This window comes from Betta splendens, chromosome 19 (assembly GCF_900634795.4).
Source record: "Betta splendens chromosome 19, fBetSpl5.4, whole genome shotgun sequence".
NCBI lineage: Eukaryota > Metazoa > Chordata > Actinopteri > Anabantiformes > Osphronemidae > Betta > Betta splendens.
In genome coordinates, this window is record NC_040898.2 from 878,802 (window position 1) to 898,418 (window position 19,617).

Below are 19,617 nucleotides of genomic sequence, written 5' to 3' on the forward strand. Positions count from 1 at the left end.
TCAAGCTTTGTAAATGAGCTTAATAGCAAATCAAAATGGTGCTCATGCAAAAGGAGTTCTGTTTTCACTTCCTATCATATTTCACAGGAGCTAAAATAAGATTGTTACAGGCAGGCTGAGATATCAACACGTCATCATAACATACAATCATCTTTTTTAGCTGCATAAAGGATTAGGTTAAAACATCCACACCACTGGGGGGCAGTGAAAGACCACAACCAGTGACGGCAGCCCAGATGAACTGGTGACAGACGTCCAATAAAACCACATTTATGAGAATAACAATTATTAAATCATTCTGATAGTTATTCCCACCTCTGATGTTTACAGTTCAAGTCATTGTTTAAAATGTTTTTCGCTTTATTGATTGAACCATTATTTATTTGTCTTTTCACTGAACAAAGGAATTGAAAATATCAACATAGTTTCATTTTGAAATCTTCCATTTTGCATTTGTTGTCTTGTCTTAGCCTCTGTCCACACTCTTCTTCTGCACACATTAAACTCTATTGACGCACGTATAGTAATTTATTTGTGTACAGATGTTTATCTTCAGGTCCTTGTTTAATAACTGAGCAGTGCACCGTCACCGGAGCCCTGGGACTTTAGAGGTTTAATTACTGTTGAGCGAATCCTTCCATTAATTTGTGTATTATGTGCTGAAGCCCCTAAAGCCTAACGCTGCCCATCAGTCTGCCTGCGTTTCAAACACTCCATCAGTGTGTTCGGCCCGTTTCATCCTGTCAGGTACCGATGGAGGTTAGAGGTTAGCTTACATACAGGAGGCTCAAAATGATCTACATGAGCCAGTGAGACGGAGCCGGGACCTTTTCTCTGTTCAGCGTCGGCTGAAGCCTTTCTGTTGAAAAGAATCCAGATTTGCCTAGAAGTGCAAACAGGTTTGTAAAGGTGCATTTGCTGAACATATAGTGAAGCTTTTATTATTTTTGCTGAGGCTGAGACTGATTGTATTTTAGTAAATGTCACTACACATCGGAGCAGATCAGAGATCAGAGTTAAAACAAGGTTTGATGGACAGGGGGCAGAAACCTCTGAATCAGTTACTGTGAAATCTTGAATTCAAAGCGAAGGAAGCAAAATGGAGTGAAGACTTGATTTTCTTCCAGTGTAAAGTGACTAATTAGCTTGTCATCATTAGTGGAAGTGGTCAGTGTGTGACAGTTGTGAAGCGATTGATTGCATCCAGCGATTTGGTGGAGGATCTCTGGAGGTTAATCACTGCAGGATGGAGAGGTCAGCCTCTCAGGGCGTGCAGCTCGCTCGATAGCTCTTCATCTGAGATCGCTGAGACGTTGTCTCCAGCTGCGACTGCTAAAAACCAATAGTGCCCAACTTCATGTCGGGATTATAGAAGCAGGTTTTATACAGTATTATGTGTTAAAACCCAGAGGACGGGTTATTTCTCCTTGTCACCTGCTGTAGATGCTTCCCAGTCATGGAGGAGCTGCCACAGATGTTTTTGCAGCTGTGCTGGTTGGTGTTTTTACTACATCACCAACAGCGTCTCCACGTTTAACCTGCTCAACTGACTCTCAGCTCCTGGAGTAACGTTGTCTCTTCTGAATTCGTTTCTCTCCATAATATGGATTTGTACTTGACTCAGGAGCAACTCCAGTCAGTCTGCAACCTCTGATGACAGACCTTGGTTCTAGCGCATGGCTAATGCGAGCATTAGCACTAATGATGAGCACCTTGGAGAGCAGGCAGACTTGACACCAGGCAGGAAGAACAGTGGAGTGCGTATGGGGTGCCGAATGTAAAAGGAGCACCTATAACTAGTTTTCTCACATTTAACTAAACGACACAACATGTTTTCTCACATTTAGTTAAATGTGCAAAAGTCTAAATGTAAATGTTAAATGTAAATATAAATGTTAAATATGAATGTAAATGTAAATGTAAATGTTAAATGATCGCCGAGTGTAAAACTGAATATTTAAGTAGACTCCACCCCCTATTATCCTAGATCAGTGACGCGGACTCAAACACGTCAAACAGTACGCATAGCTCCGCCCACATCTGACTCTGGATCGGTGCAATACTGGAGAGAAGCCTGAAGTCGAAGCCATCATGGCCGCCAGCTCCGACTCCCTCCCGTTGGGGGAGATTGAACGGGCTGTAACGGCAGGTGTGCGGGCTGAGGCTCCGCTTCAAACTGCCGTTCTGTCGTAAACACCATTAATGAGGAGTCAAGTAGGTTTAAATAGAATATTTCTGTGGCGCCGGTGGAGAATTAGTTGGCTAACTATACTAGCTAGCCGAAGTTACGTCCAGGCTAAAAACAAAAGTTTCCAGATCAGATGTGGGCGGGGTTTGCGCGCACTGTTTGAAGTGTTCGAGTTCGCTTCACTGATCTGGGATCAGCATTACGAGCGGTCTTTGAGGGTAGAGGTGGAGTCTACTTATATATTCAGTTTTACACGGCGAACATTTAACATTTACATTTAATATTTAACGTTTACATTTAGGCTTTTTCACATTGAACTAAATTTGGGAAAACATGTTGTGTCATTTAGTTAAAAGTGACTATCGGCACCCCATACACACTCCACTGTTCTTCCTGCCTGGTGCCATGGTGCAGCTCAACACTCTGAGGACAGTGGAGATGCTAGTGGACGGGCTTCAGGAAGGACCCAGGGGTTTATATCAAGTCTCTGGATGGAGAGGTCGCAGTTGTCTGAAAGCCCCAATAATTATAAATGTACCAAAGATTACAAGTTATTTCAAAATCTTCAAAAGGGTTAATGCTGTATATATACTGTACATACTGTATGTATGTAAACCAGAAAAAAAACATTTGTTAATATTCAGTTAATACAAATATTTCTTCAATAGATTTACACATATAAAACATACAGGGCATGAGTTTTCTTTGTCTATTTGCAGTTAAGTCAATATCACTGATCATTATTGACTCCACATCTGCTCATTCTTTAGCTGCTGCTTGTCGTTGCCTCCGTTCTCTCAAAGCTGCTGCAGAATTGAATATTTTATGGCACTTATTGATTTGATCATTGAGGACATCTCTGCTGGTGGCTCAGAGCTGGACTTAACGGAAGCAGGAGTGATGATGAAGATGAAGCACCATCTCGGCCTGTAGGTGGCGCCATGTTGCAGCTCACCGTGTCAGCTCTGCGCATCATCCATTTACTATAACAATCTTTGTCTTCTTCTGTTTCAGGCCTTGGCTTCACTCACCTGTGCTTGTAATCAGATGCTCTACACTCACGCTGTTCATGCCAGAACGTCATCTGACTAAGGACTAAGGTGGAAGTTTGACATACAAACACGTCAACACTGTATTGTACATTTGACAAAGTAAGTTTTGGCTTCATACAGGATATTATCATTTGAGGCCCACTTCTAAACAGTGTTCATCACCTCTACAGCGCAGAGTGGATCAAACCGACACCAGTGTCACAGAGTGGCTCAGCCTCAGGACCCCACGGTGGCAGGTTGTCATCGCTGCAACAGGTACAACCACGAACTAAAAGAGTCCAACACGTTGTTTGTTACTGTGACAAAACTGAAGCAACCAACACAACATCCCCTCAGCCGTGACTGATCATCATCCACTGCCTCCGCCCTCAGCGCGTTTCTACCACCGAGAGGTTGCATCGCGGCTGATGCGGTTCAGCCCAGCTCGCTGGTTCTGGGCTCTGGTTCTGTGCAGGAGCCGTCACGGCGCTGCGTTTCAGGGGTTGGATCTGGACTCAGCGCCACTGGAGAGCAGAGCAGAGCACTGAGAGCAGCTTGGTGCCGGTTCCTTCTGGGTTCAGCTTCCCAGAAGCTGCTGGACCAACTCCACAAAAGTTAAAGTTCATGTGCACGTGCAGTTGATGTGCTGGAAACAATAAAGGACAAATAAATGCTCACAATAAATCAAAAGGACATGGAAAAATAAAAGAATGTTTTTACCATAAATGTTTATCAGCCACTGTTTGATGTGGAGGCATTCACACGGCCCATAAATCTGTCCGAGTCAGAGGAACTGAGTTATAACATATAACTCAGACAGGTACTAACACCCACCCCAGTCTGCAGATCTACAGGCCTGTTCTAGCGAGAACCTTCACAGCTGATCTTTAATGTCACAGTGGAAGACAGAGACAAAGGAGCGTCCATTCAAACGCGCCTGAGAAGCTCCTGGTGTCAAACAGGCTTTAACCCATTAACTGGTGACGGAGCAGCGTGGCTCAGTCAGACCTGCTACCGGAGCTTGTTACATAGTGGTATTTGCCATTTGTTTATTACTGCCTTAGTGCAGAACCAGATCCAGATCCAGATCCAGAACCAGATCCAGCAGCTGCGTCCTAATAGTTCCAAACGTGAGCGTTAACTCAGGTTGAAGTTAAACAAAGACCAGACTCTTGCGTTTCTGCTTGGATGGAACCGGCTCCTACTCTCTTTGCTGCCTTGCTCTGAGGCAACACGTGCACTCACTGCACTCAAAGCGAAGCTGCTGTGACCTACGATGGGGCAGAAGGAGCCGCTGGTTCTTCTGAGCCTGCTGATGATAATTGATTTGCTTGAGCTAAATGATATATGCTTCATCACAGTGAGCCGTAATTGTAGGTTCTGTGGTAAATGCAGGCTTCACCAGCGTTCTGTTTACGACGCAGTGCAGCCGCAGACGTGCCGTCCATGAAACTCTATGGAACAGCTGGAACGGCTGTTTGATTCAACCCAGCCTTAAACTGTAAACCAGGAGATTATTCTGAGAAATCTGACCAACGCGACCTTTTCTAAACCCACTTTGGCGTTTAACGGTGGAGAAGCTGCGTGTGGACGTCTCCACTGGAACATGCGTGTAACACGCGACAGGAAGCGCTGTGAGTCAATGAGGCAGTGATGAACAGCTGTGTGCGCGCAGGAGTGGCTCCGTGGGATCAGGTGTGAGGCGCTGCTCGCAGCCTCCAGAGGTCATTCTCACCACAGTTGCCACTTGTTGCCAAAAGCAGCTCGGCGGCTCCAGCGTTCAGCACCGCACGGTCCGGGTCGCTCGATGCGTGGCTGTTAATGCGGGACGTCGGCAGCGCTGGAAGTCGAGTCCTCCATCCGTTTGACAGCATTTGGACGCATCAGACGGAGCGAAGCATGGTTGATAACACGAGGATAGCAACTAAAGCCGCTCTGGTAAGCGCCCGTTTCTCCACTTTACGCGCGGCGTTTACGCGCTCTCGGCACAACTTTATCCATTTGACTGAAGTATTGGACGGGTGTTCCGCTTTACATTGGGTCAGTGTGAGGTCCAAAGTGTCCAGCGCGTAACGAGGCTGTTTAACGTGGCTCCATCCTCTCGTCCCGCAGCCCGGCTCCTTCTCGTCCGCCAGCGGTCTCTCCCTCCCGGCGCCCTCCGCCTCCTCCCACGGCGCGTTCCCCGGCGCCCAGCCGCCGCCGCCGCAGCAGCAGCAGCAGCAGCCCGGCGGCGGCATGAAGCTCGAGGCGGTCATGGAGAACCTCCAGCGGCAGCAGGCGGCGCGGCTGGCCCTGGAGGAGAAGCTCCGGCAGGCGGACAAGGAGAAGGAGCTCCGCTCCATGGTGGAGTCGCAGCTGCAGCAGCAGACGCTGGCGTTCCGCCACTACCAGGCGGCGATGCGCGGCGCGCCGCTGCCCCACACGGAGCTCCGTCCCGGGGACGGGAACGGGGACGGGGACGCCTCCAGGCCGGACAGCCGCGACAAGGAGCGGGAGGAGGAGGCGGAGGACGGAGGAGCACGAGCTCATGGACGACGAGGAGGAGGACGACGACGGCGGCGGCTTGAACCGCCACGCGCACCGTCCGTCGCCGAACAGCGCCCACGTGCACCTCCTGAGCAGGGTCCCGGCCGGCTTCGTCCCCGCGCGTCGCTCCGAGTCCCCGTCCGCGCACCCGCAGTCCCAGCACCACGAGTGGACCTACGAGGAGCAGTTCAAGCAGGTAGGACGGCGCCGCGAAGCTCGGTTCTGATAAAAGTAGGGCTCTGTTTGGTCCAGTAACACGCTTTACTCTCCGTTCTGATGCATTTTGAGCCCACTGGAAACTTTGGTGCGTTTCAGTCGCTCGTGAAGTCCGTTCCGCAGACGCGCTCCGTCGCGCGCACTTGCGTCTGCAGCGTTTTCACTCAGAGCGAATAAAATTCATCAACTCCGTTTCTGTTGAACTTTGACTCAAGGATTTATTGAGCTTATTTACAACCTGGGAACAATATTTATTATTCACAAGATTAACCATTAATTACCCGCTCCGCGTGGTTCGGTGCCAGTTCTGCATTATTTAATTGCACCTTCTGCTCTTTGTTGAGCCAGCGGCTGGTTAATGACAAGTTATTTGACTGATATACAGCTGTTTGGATGCAGATCTATACTCTCTAAGCGCTTGTGGATGTCTCTTGTCATCTCTTATTTATGACGGATCATTTACAGACTTCCCTAAATGTAATGTGTACATTAGTGACTGCATTAGCGCTGCGCATTAAAGCAAACCAATGCATGGAAATGCAATTTACATAGGAGCTGAAACCAGTAGCTTCTGCATAGAGACAATTATGTGCAGAGGGTAATGAGTTGAGACTGTGGAGGAAAAGTTATGTTCTCTTTTCACATGTACGAGTATTTAATTCACATTCACAATGTAACAGTATCAGCTTTACATTATTTAACATCAAAGACACTGATGTAAGTCAAGTTATTAGAGCTTGCGACCAAAGGAAAAGCTTGAGGAGGCGGCTCTGGGCTCCACGTCTTAGCCTCATTATGAAGCCTTTACTTTTACTGACAACACGTTTATTTTCATAAAGATAAGTTTCCTGTGGTCGTGCATGTAAAATCAGGCTACACGCTTCAAAGATTCCTCAGGATGTGCAGTTACTGCGGGGGTCATTTGTACGTAGTCATTGAGTGTAATGGTCATGGGACAATAAAAGGATGCTTATGGCTGTTAGGCAGACAGAGTGGAGCCAGGGTAGTAAGCATGCTTAAAGCTGCAAAACAAAACCACATTTGAAGGCCGTAAATGCATCTTTGCAAATAGGAACAAGATGTGGGCTAAATATAAAAAGGCCGCACTGAGGCAGACAAGTTTTAATCTGATCTGAACCCAAAGAAACCCGTCTGCGTTTAGAGCAGCTCCTAAATCACACTGCCACAGACAGAGTACAGCGGGTGAAACGTCTGCGAGCCCGGCCGGCACCGGTGCCGACAACACGGACGGCAGCCTGTAAATCTGATTTTAAGTTTTAATGAGGCAGCAGGAGATAATAAAGAGAGAGAAACCAAAGAGATTAGATAGTAAAAGCTGGAGGGACATTCCTGACGCTGACAGGAGACGACCCGGTCCCGAGGCACAGACGCACAGAGGAGCTGCTGCAGGGAACTGGACCTGGTCCTGTTCCAAGCTGGCTCCCACCCAGCAGCGCTGGGATCTCCCCGTCTGGCGGCGCGTGGGGTCCGCGTGTGGCGAGTCGGCCCGGTGCCAGACTGTTACCAAGCAGAAACAAACCCACGTGCTGTTACAAACTGCACCACTGTGGAGACGGCCCATTTGCATACGCTGAGATGACAGCAGAGAGAGCTGCAGGTCGCGGCTCAAAGGCAGCTGAACGTAGTTCTGCTGACTCATCGGGTTTTTCCTCAGATACACTGGCCGGCTGTTGAAAGGCCGTCATGTAATACGCTGCTGTCACGTCCTGCAGCTGAGAGCAACGCAGCAGTTAAAGCAGACGTTTGCTGTGGCGAGTGAAGCTGCGCCGTCAGACGGCTCCAGAGGAGCCGCTGGCGCCGTCTGACGGCCGGCCGGGCCAAGCATGGACCGGTTCTGTGCACCGCATCGCAGCAGCAGCAGCTCGTTGATCCGCTGTGGGTCTGTGCTCAGTACTGGCTGGACAGAACCCATGTTCGCTCGGATCATCTGATGCCGGTCGTGATGATCAGATATGAGTGATGTTTAATGTAGCTCCAAGCTCCTCCTGGTTCTGGTTCCAAAGAGGCTGGGGTGTTTGGTTTCACTCCCCTCCCCCTGCCACTCAAATCCCTCACTGCAAATATAGCCCCATCATGTGGCATCGGAGCCAGTTCTGGATCCTAGAAAGCGTCTGCATCAGATCCATTTGAATGCAGAGCAGCATTTTAAACAGAACCCGCACAGAACCCGGAGGCAGCGGTGAGTTGAGCACAGGTTCCGAGCTCAACGTCTCTGTTCCTCTCATTGCTTGTGAGTGTGGCGCTGTCCCACCATCGCGATCCATAAGGAATAAAGCAACGTCAGGTGGACGTGAAGTGGTTCAGGGTCCAGTTCTGTGTGTGTTCAGTCGTGTCTTGAAAAACAATCGGCTGCATCCGCTTTAATGTGGCCATAAAACGTGGAACGCAGGCTCCTCTGTCCATCAGGAAACTAAGTCCAAACTACTGGAGAACTAATTACTGTGGCGCTGCCTCGGGTTCGTCTCGCAGCTGTAACGACGTCACTGGGGACGTGTTCCTCATTCCTGGACTCCTTTACTGAGCTCCTACAGTTCCAGGGTGGGCTCACGGCGGGGGGGGGGGGGGGGGGGGGGGGTTCCTCCGTGTGTCCGTGTGGACGTGGACGGTCTCACTGTGAAGTCCAGCGTGAGCGTGAACACTGTGCAGCGCCGGCACCGAGCGCAGGCTCAGTTAAAGGCTTCAGAACACGTTACAGGTCCAGGATTCAATTTGAGTCCGGACTCATTCAGCTCAATAAATACAAAACACATCAATAATTATAATCCAATAATTCTGCACAGGGAGATTCTCCTGTTTCTGAGGTGATTCTTTTATGGCGGGGCCTTTTTCCAGTGGAACGTCATACTGAGACATTGACTGGGTTTTAATCAGCGCTGTCGTCAGAGATCCATCGTGAAACAGACACAGAGCGTCTTATTTGCCTTCTCATGCTGTTACTTGTGTTTGGACTGTGTCTTTTTTGTCCTCCTGTCATTGTGGAGCTCTGAGTGAAGGCACTGGGAGTCAACAGGCAGTGAAAAGTGGTCTCGGCACAATGCGCCATTGAGATCTCCTTGTTTTTACTGCAAATGGCTTCTCTCTTTTCATTAAAACAGCGGCAGGGTCAGCTTGTTCAAACACCCCCCCCCCACTCCACAGGGTGGGTGTTACTTTTTAATCGTGGCAGCCTGGAATTTCTGCAGCTGCCTGCAAAAGCCCCCCCCCCCGTTTATGAGACCTGACTGGTGGGCAAACATTGCCTCACTGCCGTGTCTCTGACTGGCTTTTTCCATCCCTCCATTGTTGGGGAGGCCCTCACTATTACCATGACAACGCGTTTGGCCCTTTGAAATATAGATATGTACGTGGTGTCACAGAGCGTGACAATGAAATGATGCCACGTCATTGGTCCCGTGACCAATGACGTGGAGGCCTTTCAGGGCTAAGTTATTGGACCTGGTGCAGGACCTACATGAGGGTTGCATGTTATAAAATGAATGGGACGTGGTAACGTGGAGCCGAACCAGGAAAAGTCTGTGTCTGTGGCCTGTGTCCAGTTAATACCACAGCGGATTAATCCAGTAGCAGTCATTTGCCAACGCGCTGAACCACTGACTTTAAGTATAGTTAAACGTGTGTGACGTCTTTAAGGAGTCGGTAGTTTACATTTATTCCAATTAGGAAAACACTGCTTTGGTTAAACACAATGAACCAACAATGATGTGCGTGATGTCTGTCTGTTATGTAAAGAGGTTCAGGGACTCCAGTCCACCGCCTTCCTCTGTTTGAAGCACCATTGCTTTGGCCTGTTGCTTCAGGACTTTCAGGATTCAGCTCCTTGCAGATCTTTGCAGTGTCGACGTGGCTCGATCCACATAAACAGCGTTCGTTATTAATAACATGCACAGATCTGCTCCTACCACACACGACAAAGCTGATTCCTCAGTATGTGTGACCTTCAGCCTCATTTGCATCCACTATAATGGCCTGTCAGCATTTTTCATGTGTAATCAAACGCACGCTCGGTGCCTGGAGGCCTGTATGCGCCGCTCGGCAGCCGCTCGGCAGCAGCAGCAGCCGCTAATAAGACTGAGCAATCATTGATAGACAAAACGCCAAACTAGCAGATTCGATTGCTGCCATAAAAGTGGGCCTTCGTGTCAAGGTCTCGCTGGTGCCGTGAGGAGGATCTGCTGTTATTGCTGATTTAGAGCCGGTCCATGATCCTTGGAGGGTTTCACTGCTCTCCTGCCAGTGTGTGCACATTTCTGGAGCTAATAAACATAAAAGGCAGAGGCTCCACTGGCCTGTAGAGATGCTGGAGCGCTGGTCTGAGGTCGACTCATCCAGTGCACGAGAAGCTGCAGCTCAGGCCGTCGGCGCGTACAGGCTGGTGCTATGGCACAAATAGAATCTACACGAATAGAATCTGGACAAATAGAATCTAGACAAATAAAATCTGGACAAATAGAATCTAGACAAATAAAATCTGGACAAATAGAATCTACACAAATAGAATCTAGACAAATAAAATCTGGACAAATAGAATCTAGACAAATAGAATCTACACAAATGGAATCTGGACAAATAGAATCTACACAAATAGAATCTACACAAATAGAATCTACACAAATAGAATCTACACAAATAAAATCTGGACAAATAGAATCTAAACAAATAGAATCTACACAAATAGAATCTACACAAATAGAATCTACACAAATAGAATCTAGACAAATAAAATCTGGACAAATAAAATCTACGCAAATAGAATCTAGACATATAAAATCTGGACAAATAGAATCTACACAAATATAATCTACACAAATAGAATCTACACAAATAAAATCTAGACAAATGAAATCTGGACAAATGGAATCTAGACAAATACAATCTAGACAAATAGAATCTTGACATTAAAATCTAGACAAATAGAATCTAGACATATAAAATCTGGACAAATAGAATGTAGACAAATAGAATCTGAGCATTTTTTGCGGGGCTTTGCGAGGTCTGGACAAATGCTGGAGGTTGAAGTGGTGGCGTTAGCATGTATCTCTTGGCTCATATGGATCATTTGAAGCCCAGGAAGGAAGACATATAAAATCTGGACAAATAGAATCTACACAAATAGAATCTACACAAATAGAATCTGGACAAATAAAATCTGGACAAATAGAATCTTGACAAATAGAATCTACACAAATAGAATCTACACAAATAGAATCTGGACAAATGGAATCTAGACAAATACAATCTAGACAAATAGAATCTTGACATTAAAATCTAGACAAATAGAATCTAGACATATAAAATCTGGACAAATAGAATGTAGACAAGCCCAGGAAGGAACGTGACGTGTAGTTTCGAGGTGATGCAGACATGGGGACGCGTCCCGTCTGCTGCAGCTCCTGTCGCAGGCTGTGTGTCCCATCACATCCCTCCCCCTCATCAGTACCAGTACCCTCATATCAGTCAGTGGAGCTGATGTGCCAGTGTTTGGACCGTGATCAGCTCTACGGTCAAGTGAAGGTGAGTACATTAGGACCTGGTGCCAGGTGTCCAGACCAGAGCTGAGCGTGAGGAGGAACCAGGCAGAATGACACCCACTAACAAAACAAAAGGCCCAGATTTGTAAATGTTTTGTTCATCATCAAACTTATGGCCCCTTTACATGTGTTTTGCATACCCACCATCGAGAGTTTGCATGTGGTGTGTTAGGACGGTGCTCTGCAGCGTGTTTCATATAAAGCTACTGATACTTCTGGTTATTAAGAATCATCGTTCTACAGAGAAGATCAGCAGAGCTGCCAGAGAAAAGGCTTGATGAATAAGGTTTTATCCTGAACAGTCCCTGAACATGCGTCTAAACCTCATGCATTAGTCAAAAGATGGAGGTTTGAGGCCCTGTTTGCTCAGTGGCCTTTCAATGCAGCACAGCGACAGTGAAAGTGGCAGCTTCCTGCTCTCACGTCTAACTTAGTTAATACATTTTGTAAAGTTAACAATTGTTGAGCATCATTTAATATTAACGTTAATTTTTGCACTATGAACACACGTTCATGTGTCTCATTCGCAGCTTATTGTCGCAGGTGCTCTTTTCAAACGTTGGCTCTGACTCTCACAATGTTAGGATGAATGTGTTCCGCTGACACACAGGCCAAGCTTTAATAACACACCACACACTACTTCTGTCTCCACAAACTGCTGCAGTGTGAGGTCAGTCAAGGATAATCAAGTGTTTCCTCTAAAATGTCTTCAGTCAGGCCGAGGCAGCGGGTCGGCACAGAGGACGCTGGGAAAAGCCAGAGGCAGTGGGAGCTCAGAGCCTCTGATCCAGGAGGTCAGTAACTCTGAGCACATCTCCCTCCACACACACGCACGCACACGACGCACGCATGCACACACACGCACAAACACGCACACGCACGCATGCACACACACGCACAAACACGCACACGCACGCACACACACACACGCAGGCACACACGCACACAAAACACAAGTTGGCTGAGTGACAGGTCCACATCCGCCCAACAAAGGCCACTGGTCGTGTTTCCTGCTCTCCTCTCACACCACCACAGCCTGACTGAAGCACAATAGCCTTTCTGTGTGATGGAGACGCGTGAGGTGACACTTCTCCAGGTTCTATGAGCTGGAGGCACATGATGCTTTATAACATAGATTCAGGAGCAGCAGGTAAACGCAGGAGTGGAGCATTAAGCAGCTGAAGAGACTCCATCAGAGATCAACAACAGCTGAACCACAATAGAAAGGACTCACACTTGTCTGTTGGCCTAGAGTGGGGCTTGTTCAGGTGAAATGATACAAATGAAATCAGATTAGATGATTTGCTGACGTGCTTCATGTCATGTCTTCTTGTTGGACGCAGCTCTCATGGTTTCAGCAGCATCTCCAGGATGATGTGCTTCTCACGTCTCTTGGTATTTTGTTAACATCTGATGATCACAAATGAATTTACAAGCTTAAAAAAGCGAAGTCTTGAGCTTCACTTGTTTAATTAGTTAAATAAACCACAAAGCTGTGTTTTACATGAACATCAGGCAGAGGAAGGTTCTTGTCCTGCTCAAACTTTCAACCTCCCACTAAATGAGATGTTGAAGGTGACACGTGGGGATTCATTGATCCCAGGTGTCGGAGGAAACCTGCAGCCAATTACTTACTGGCTTCGTCCAAGGTTCATTGTGCTGCGTTCATCCCCGTTTGGCCCTTTAGCAGCTTTATGACATGTTACTGTAGGAATACAGGCCTGGTGATCTGCGTTCTGGTGAGTGGGATGAAGTGTTAGACGCTTAAACAGCCACATTCAATTCATAAAGCTGCAGTCTGACGAGCAGCTGTGAAGCTGTTACAGTAGAAACCTGTGACGCCCTGAACAGCCGCAGGCTCTTCACAGTGATGATCATCAGCCACAGAGAGAGATCATCAGACTGATGGTCCTTCGGTCCCACAGCAGGACTCACGCTGCTTTGTTCTATGGGCTCATGTAAAATGGACGCCGCTAACAGACAACTACTGACCACAGGAATGAACGGTTTCATCCGAGCTTTTTGGCGATGACGTTTCTGATCACATGAAGGTTGTATGTAGCGATGACATCCAGCAGCTGCGTTGTTTGGCTCAGATGTGTTAATAGAGATTCAAAGCGAAGGCATCTCTGGAATGTGGCTGGCAGCTTTTGAATGGTCAACACGGCACCTTGCCAGATGGTTCAACGTTCTCCATTGTTTGGCCTCAGCCACATGTGTCGGCTGCATTCAGGGGAGAGGGAAGAAGTAGTCACTACACTAATACAAATACTAATAATAAAAAATGGATTTGCACCTAAAATCCTAAAAATAAAACATCTCTGAAGTATTTATATTTGTATAAAACAAGCACCAGATTCAGACTGAATGAGCACTGATGCTGTTGTGATTTGACTAGAAGATCCATGAACGTTAAACCTGCTGTGGCTCCGGTCTGATGCTGCCTCATTATGGGCTTTACTGGTGTTAACTGACACATGAAGCTCTTTCCTTTCAGCCCCTGGAAACAATGTGTCAGCCAACAGTGAACTCGGGTGTAACCCCCGTCCACGTCAGTGGAAACCAGTATGTTACCAGCAAACTTTACCTTCTATCGTAGCATATTTTGACTTGTTGGAGGTCACATGAATGCAGCAGGTGGAGGCCAGAGGCTGCACATCATCTCCTGCAGATGAGACTATGCAAAGGTGTGCGCTTTGTTTCTGAAGGCGTCCTAGAGGAATGTCACAGATTATTGGCTCATGGAAAGGACTGCATGGCTCCTTGTCCAGGCTTGTTGCAGCACTTTAACAGGGACCCGAGTGGCTGCGAAGACAGGGAATGAAAGGTGGACAAAGAGAAGTGAGTGCACGGCCGCTGATAAGTGCCACACGGACATTTAGCGTCAGGGGAGGCATCCATGCTGGTTCACGGGGTCAGAGAAGCAACCGGACACCTGAAGCCGAGCTGCAGCTGCATTCAGTGCAAACTGAACGTGCTTCTGACGGGGCTCGTGTGAAGGAAGGAAGCAGTTGTTTGTCTGCGTCTGCTGCCACAGTTTGAAGGCACGCGGTGCAAAGGCCGAAGGAGAAGCTTTAATCCACTGGGGCCGGTGCAGTGACGCTTAGCATTAATAGATGCTAGACCTGCTGGTGCAGGTTGTGATGTGACCTTTGTCTTGTCTCCACTTTGATTCAGGCTCCACTAACATCAATGTGAAAACACTGCTCACGTGGGAAATACAAAATCAATATTGGCCTTATTGAGACTTGCATTGTGTGTGTTGTGTTTGAGTCCAGCAGTATGATGTGTATGATGCGTGATGATGGGCAGACAGGAGCTTAATAGACAGTGACAGGGAGACACTGGACCAGGCTGCACTCTGGACCAAGCAGCGTTTCTAATGTATCACCCCCAAATTCTACTAAAAATGTACCTTCCTGTGCAACTGAACTGAATCCCACTGGGTTTTTGTACTGGATGGAGCATTTTTTAAATAAACAAAGTAACATGTATGAATGAAATTCATGGCAGGCACAGACTGAGCCACAGCAGCCGGCAGCAACACAACGGGAACCAGAGTGTTGTGTTTGAAAGCGGCAGGTTTGTTCTGCACCTTAAACTGTGGACGGCGCCAGCAGCTCACACACGCCAGGCAAAAGTGACGGGTCCGTGTGAGTTCACAGCCGAGCACGACCCCATGCTGCACGGAGCCTTCAGCTGTGGAAGCAGCAGCAACATGAAGCTGAGGCACCGACAGGAAGCAGCAGAGGCAGCAGACGTTTGGCTCCAACTCCTTGTGCTCTGCTTCATGTCTTACTACAGTTGTGTGAACCCACATGTGAGAACATACTGATGGAAGCATTGCGTTACTGCAGTGATGATCAGAGGCAGTGAAAGCCCTGAACTGTGCCTTTAAGAGCGCGACTGTGCCGTGAAACGTGATCCCTTTAATCGCTGCCCGGTGAAACCTGACATCAGCGCTAACACTTTGTTGCTGTTTGCCATAAGCCGTGTTGTGCGGCCTCTGACCTACTTGTGAGTCTCTGTCCGTCAGAGTCGCGCTCAACAGACCTGAGTTGGTCAGAGATCGTATGGATCATCAGATTTAAACTGCAGATTAGGGCTGAGGGCCACAGCGCCTTTTTCCACAGTGTTTGGTGAACGCAGACGACGCCTGTTTGCTCATGGGCAACAAAGAAAATCAAACCCTTTGGAAACAGCGCAACAAATTCATTCCCATGAAAAAGTAGAAGTAGAAGCATGAAGCGTGTGCTGCTGTCGTCCAACCACTGGTCAGCAGCTCACCGGCTCACCAGACCAGTGCTACATCCTATCTGAGGGCTCCAGTCCCATAGGCTGGTGAAGTCGGCCTCTGATTGGCTGACACGCTAGCGCTTCCTGTTCCAGCTCAAGAGGAACTTCCATTGTTTTATGTTCTACTGCTACTTTTCCGTATGTATTTGACTGCCAGTGTGACGGGGTCACATGTACGGTGCATGTGTTCTGAGTGATCGTGGTTCATTCTCAGATGAACTCTTCCACATTCTTGCTCTGCGTGTTGTCCTGCTGCAGCGCCAGCTCTGAACACATGGAGGACGCGTTGATGTGATGAAGCTGATCACTCAGACGCCTAAACGCTGCGCCCGTGGCTAGACACACCACAGGTTAGCGCTCCAAGCGCTCTGAGGGGTTGATCTCACCCCGTGCTTACTGTACATCAGCTGTGTTAAATGTTAAATGTTAAATGAGGCTGAAGCTGAAGAGCAGCGCTGCATCAACGCTGTGTGTGGATGCTCTAGTTCCTAAAATGCAAACACTCACAGGAAGTTGTAAACTCTGGGACCTGTTCTATATGATGCTCATTATGAATATGTACTGCAGTAATAATATATATGAGTCTTTGAACACACACATTTGTGTATATTATAAATCAGATTGCTTGTTTCAGTCCAGACTGACTATAAAAACAACACATGGATCTCAGTTCATGACCAACATGCTTCTTTTCCCTCTGAACTGCAGCTGCTCTTCTAGTGGCGAGATTTTAATTAGATTGCATAACTTAATGAATCTAATAAATGGAAGCCAATCAGACCATAACTCACGTCACACAAAACAAGAGCTACACTGCAGGAAATTGTCTGCAGGGAGGTGTTTTTCTCAGTGTTAGACAATGACATCCCAGCTTAGCAATCAGTGGATCACTGGGTGCAGGAACAAAGTGTGGAAAAACTACCAAAAATGTCAAAGTCAAGGAAAGTGGATGTGGAGAAGCAGGATGGGGGATGGGGTGAACTGGAGGGGGGGGGGGGGGGGGGGGGGGGGGGGGTTGGATTTATGGTTAAGTGCGACATCATCAAACAGAGCTGGTATTTCCTGCCAGAACTCCAGGCAGCTCAGGGCAGCATTGTGTAAGCAGATGGCTAGTACACACACACGCACACACACACACACACACACACATAGAGGCACGCACGCACACACACACACACATGCACGCACACACACAGACACACACACACACACACACACACACACACACACACACACACACACACACACACACACACACACACACACACAGAGGCAAGCACACACACACACACACACACACACACACACACACACACACACATATAGGCACGCACGCACACACACACACACACACACACACACACACACACATAGAGGCACGCACACACACACACATAGAGGCACGCACGCACACACACATGCACACACACACACACACACACACATAGAGGCACGCACGCACACACACAAGCATACACACACACACACACACACACACACACACATAGAGGCACGCACGCACACACACAAGCATACACACACACACACACACACACACACACACACACACATAGAGGCACGCACGCACACACAGAGGCACACACACGCACACACATAGAGGCACGCACACACACACGCACACACACACACACACACACACACACACACACACACACACACACACACACACACACACACACACTGGGTCAGTGCAGTTCAGTCCATAATCTGTTCTTTTGCGTGTGGTCACTCGTCTCTTCCTCCTCTGCTCCTCTTCATTCAACTAAAGCAGAGCTACTTCACAAGGCTTCTCTTGTCTTTGCTCATCTGAGATAATTCAACTTTTACTAGAATTCTTTCTATTGCGACAGACGAAGACAAACCTGTGGCTGTTTTTCGTACGGTGATAAACCAGTATCTCACTGGGAACTGGTTCCACCTCTCTTCTGTTGTAGTTGGTCAGAGAGAAACAAAGGGGGCTCCTTTTTACTGGTCATGTACAGGTACATGTCTGTACCTGTACATGTAGTTGTACCTGTACCTGTACCTTTACCTGTACCTGTGCCTGTACCTGCATCTGTACATGTACCTGTACCTCTGTACCTGCAGGGGATGCAGGTTGAAGGATGTCTGTGGACACCAGCGGGGCAGGATTAACCTGTCAGGGCTCCTGGGGCAGAGCTGGGCCCAGACGGGCCCCAGAGCCGGCCCACACACAGTGAACCGGGGCAGCAGGCGCAGGGACGTGAGCCTGGAGAGTCTGCAGGAAGGAGCCGACTGGTGCAACAGCGTTTTCACTGGGCCGATGTGAGAATGTAGTGGCAGCGTTTAGAGCTAGCTTGTTGTCAGCAGGAGCTCTGCAGCTCAGCCTAATGAGACCATCCAGCTGCTGCTTCTATATCTGGACCGGTCCCAGGTCTGCGTCCCGTGTTTGCTCATATTGACCCGAGGCTCGTTGTGTGTTTGCTGCGCTCACCTCCTGCAGCTCACACCCACATCAGGCTGTGTGCCTGGATGACAGCCAGCATTGACCCAGCTGGGCTTGTTACGCTGCAGAGGTGAGCTGCTCCGCTGGCCTCACGCTGAAACGCCATTAAAAATGTCTGCAGTGAAACAGACGAGCAGCAGAAGCAGCGCTTCAGTGTCACTGACTCACTTGGTCTTAAGAGTCTGTCACTGCAGGTCATCAGTGAGTCTCACCTCCAGCTTTGTCGTGTTGACCGTTGGCCACTTACCGCTGCCATGCCGATGCCTCGCCACCTCCAAATAAACAGCGATAATGGCTGATACTCAGCTCCTTCCACTGGCTCTGTGTGCGGCTGTTACTCACTGAACTGTTCACTGAGCTTCAAGCTCCATAAATGTCTGCTTGACACTCCTTCCATCCATCCATCCATCCATCCATCCATCCATCCATCCATCCATCCATCCATCCATCCATCCATCCATCCATCCATCCATCATGTGTCCATCCGTCCGTCCATCCATCCATCCATCCATCCATCCATCCATCCATCCATCCATCCATCCATCCATCCATCCATCCATCAGCTGTTGGTGGTTAAAACGCTATAGTAGCAGTGAAGCATGTGGTCTTGTGCCAAACCTCAGTTTACAGTGTAGCGTAGCCTGATCTGTCGGTCTGTCCCTCCTTTAAATGAGCTGTGGCCGGCTTTACTTTGCTGCAGCTCTGCGTCTCAGTTCTTATGTCACAGCACATTCTGCCTGACCCCTCACCGCTGTCACACTGGAGACTCTGGCTCCCATCCAACCACACACATGCACGCACACACACATGCACGCACGCACACACACACACACACACACACACACACACACACAGAGTCAGACGTCAGGAGGGGCTTGTGTGTTGGTTGTTAGCTGTGTCTACAAACAGCGACTTGTTAATGACGGATTGAAATCCTGCTGATGCGCCACAGCTCAGCCCCAGCGTGTGCAGTCAGGGCTGAGCCACTGAAGGCAGAACGAGGCCGTCGCTATCTCTCCTCCATCTCCTGATTAAAGTGCAAGGGGCCTTTTCCTCCTTCTTCAATGGCTCCTGCCTTTAAGTGCCTTAATGTGAACAGAAGCGCGTTGTGGCTTGTTAGTGGACAAACTGACAGGAGTTAATAGGGGGTGTTCTTTTCAGATAAAAGGAGTTTCAATACAAAACTAAAATAAATATTGTAAAGTATAAGTTAATAAAGTACCCAGGTCTTTTTTGGCTGTTTTCTGTGATGTCCATGGACAACAGCTGTGGAGCAGCTTCTCACGCTCTGCTGATCTGGTAGAGCAGTGAAGGGGAACCAGC

General features: G+C 48.3%; 1 protein-coding gene across 1 annotated transcript in view; it reads left to right on the top strand.

Moving 5' to 3' along the window:
• Positions 1-1,954: 1,954 nt before the first annotated feature.
• The window catches only part of arid3c (AT rich interactive domain 3C (BRIGHT-like)), a 36,844-nt gene continuing 19,181 nt past the window's right edge, over positions 1,955-19,617 (top strand). The window contains 8 exon segments of the mRNA XM_055504591.1: positions 1,955-2,214; positions 2,959-3,117; positions 3,203-3,339; positions 3,411-3,495; positions 4,983-5,157; positions 5,332-5,714; positions 5,716-5,941; positions 12,224-12,304. Coding sequence (XP_055360566.1) covers positions 5,041-5,157; positions 5,332-5,714; positions 5,716-5,941; positions 12,224-12,304 — 807 coding nt within the window. The 5' untranslated portion in view covers positions 1,955-2,214; positions 2,959-3,117; positions 3,203-3,339; positions 3,411-3,495; positions 4,983-5,040.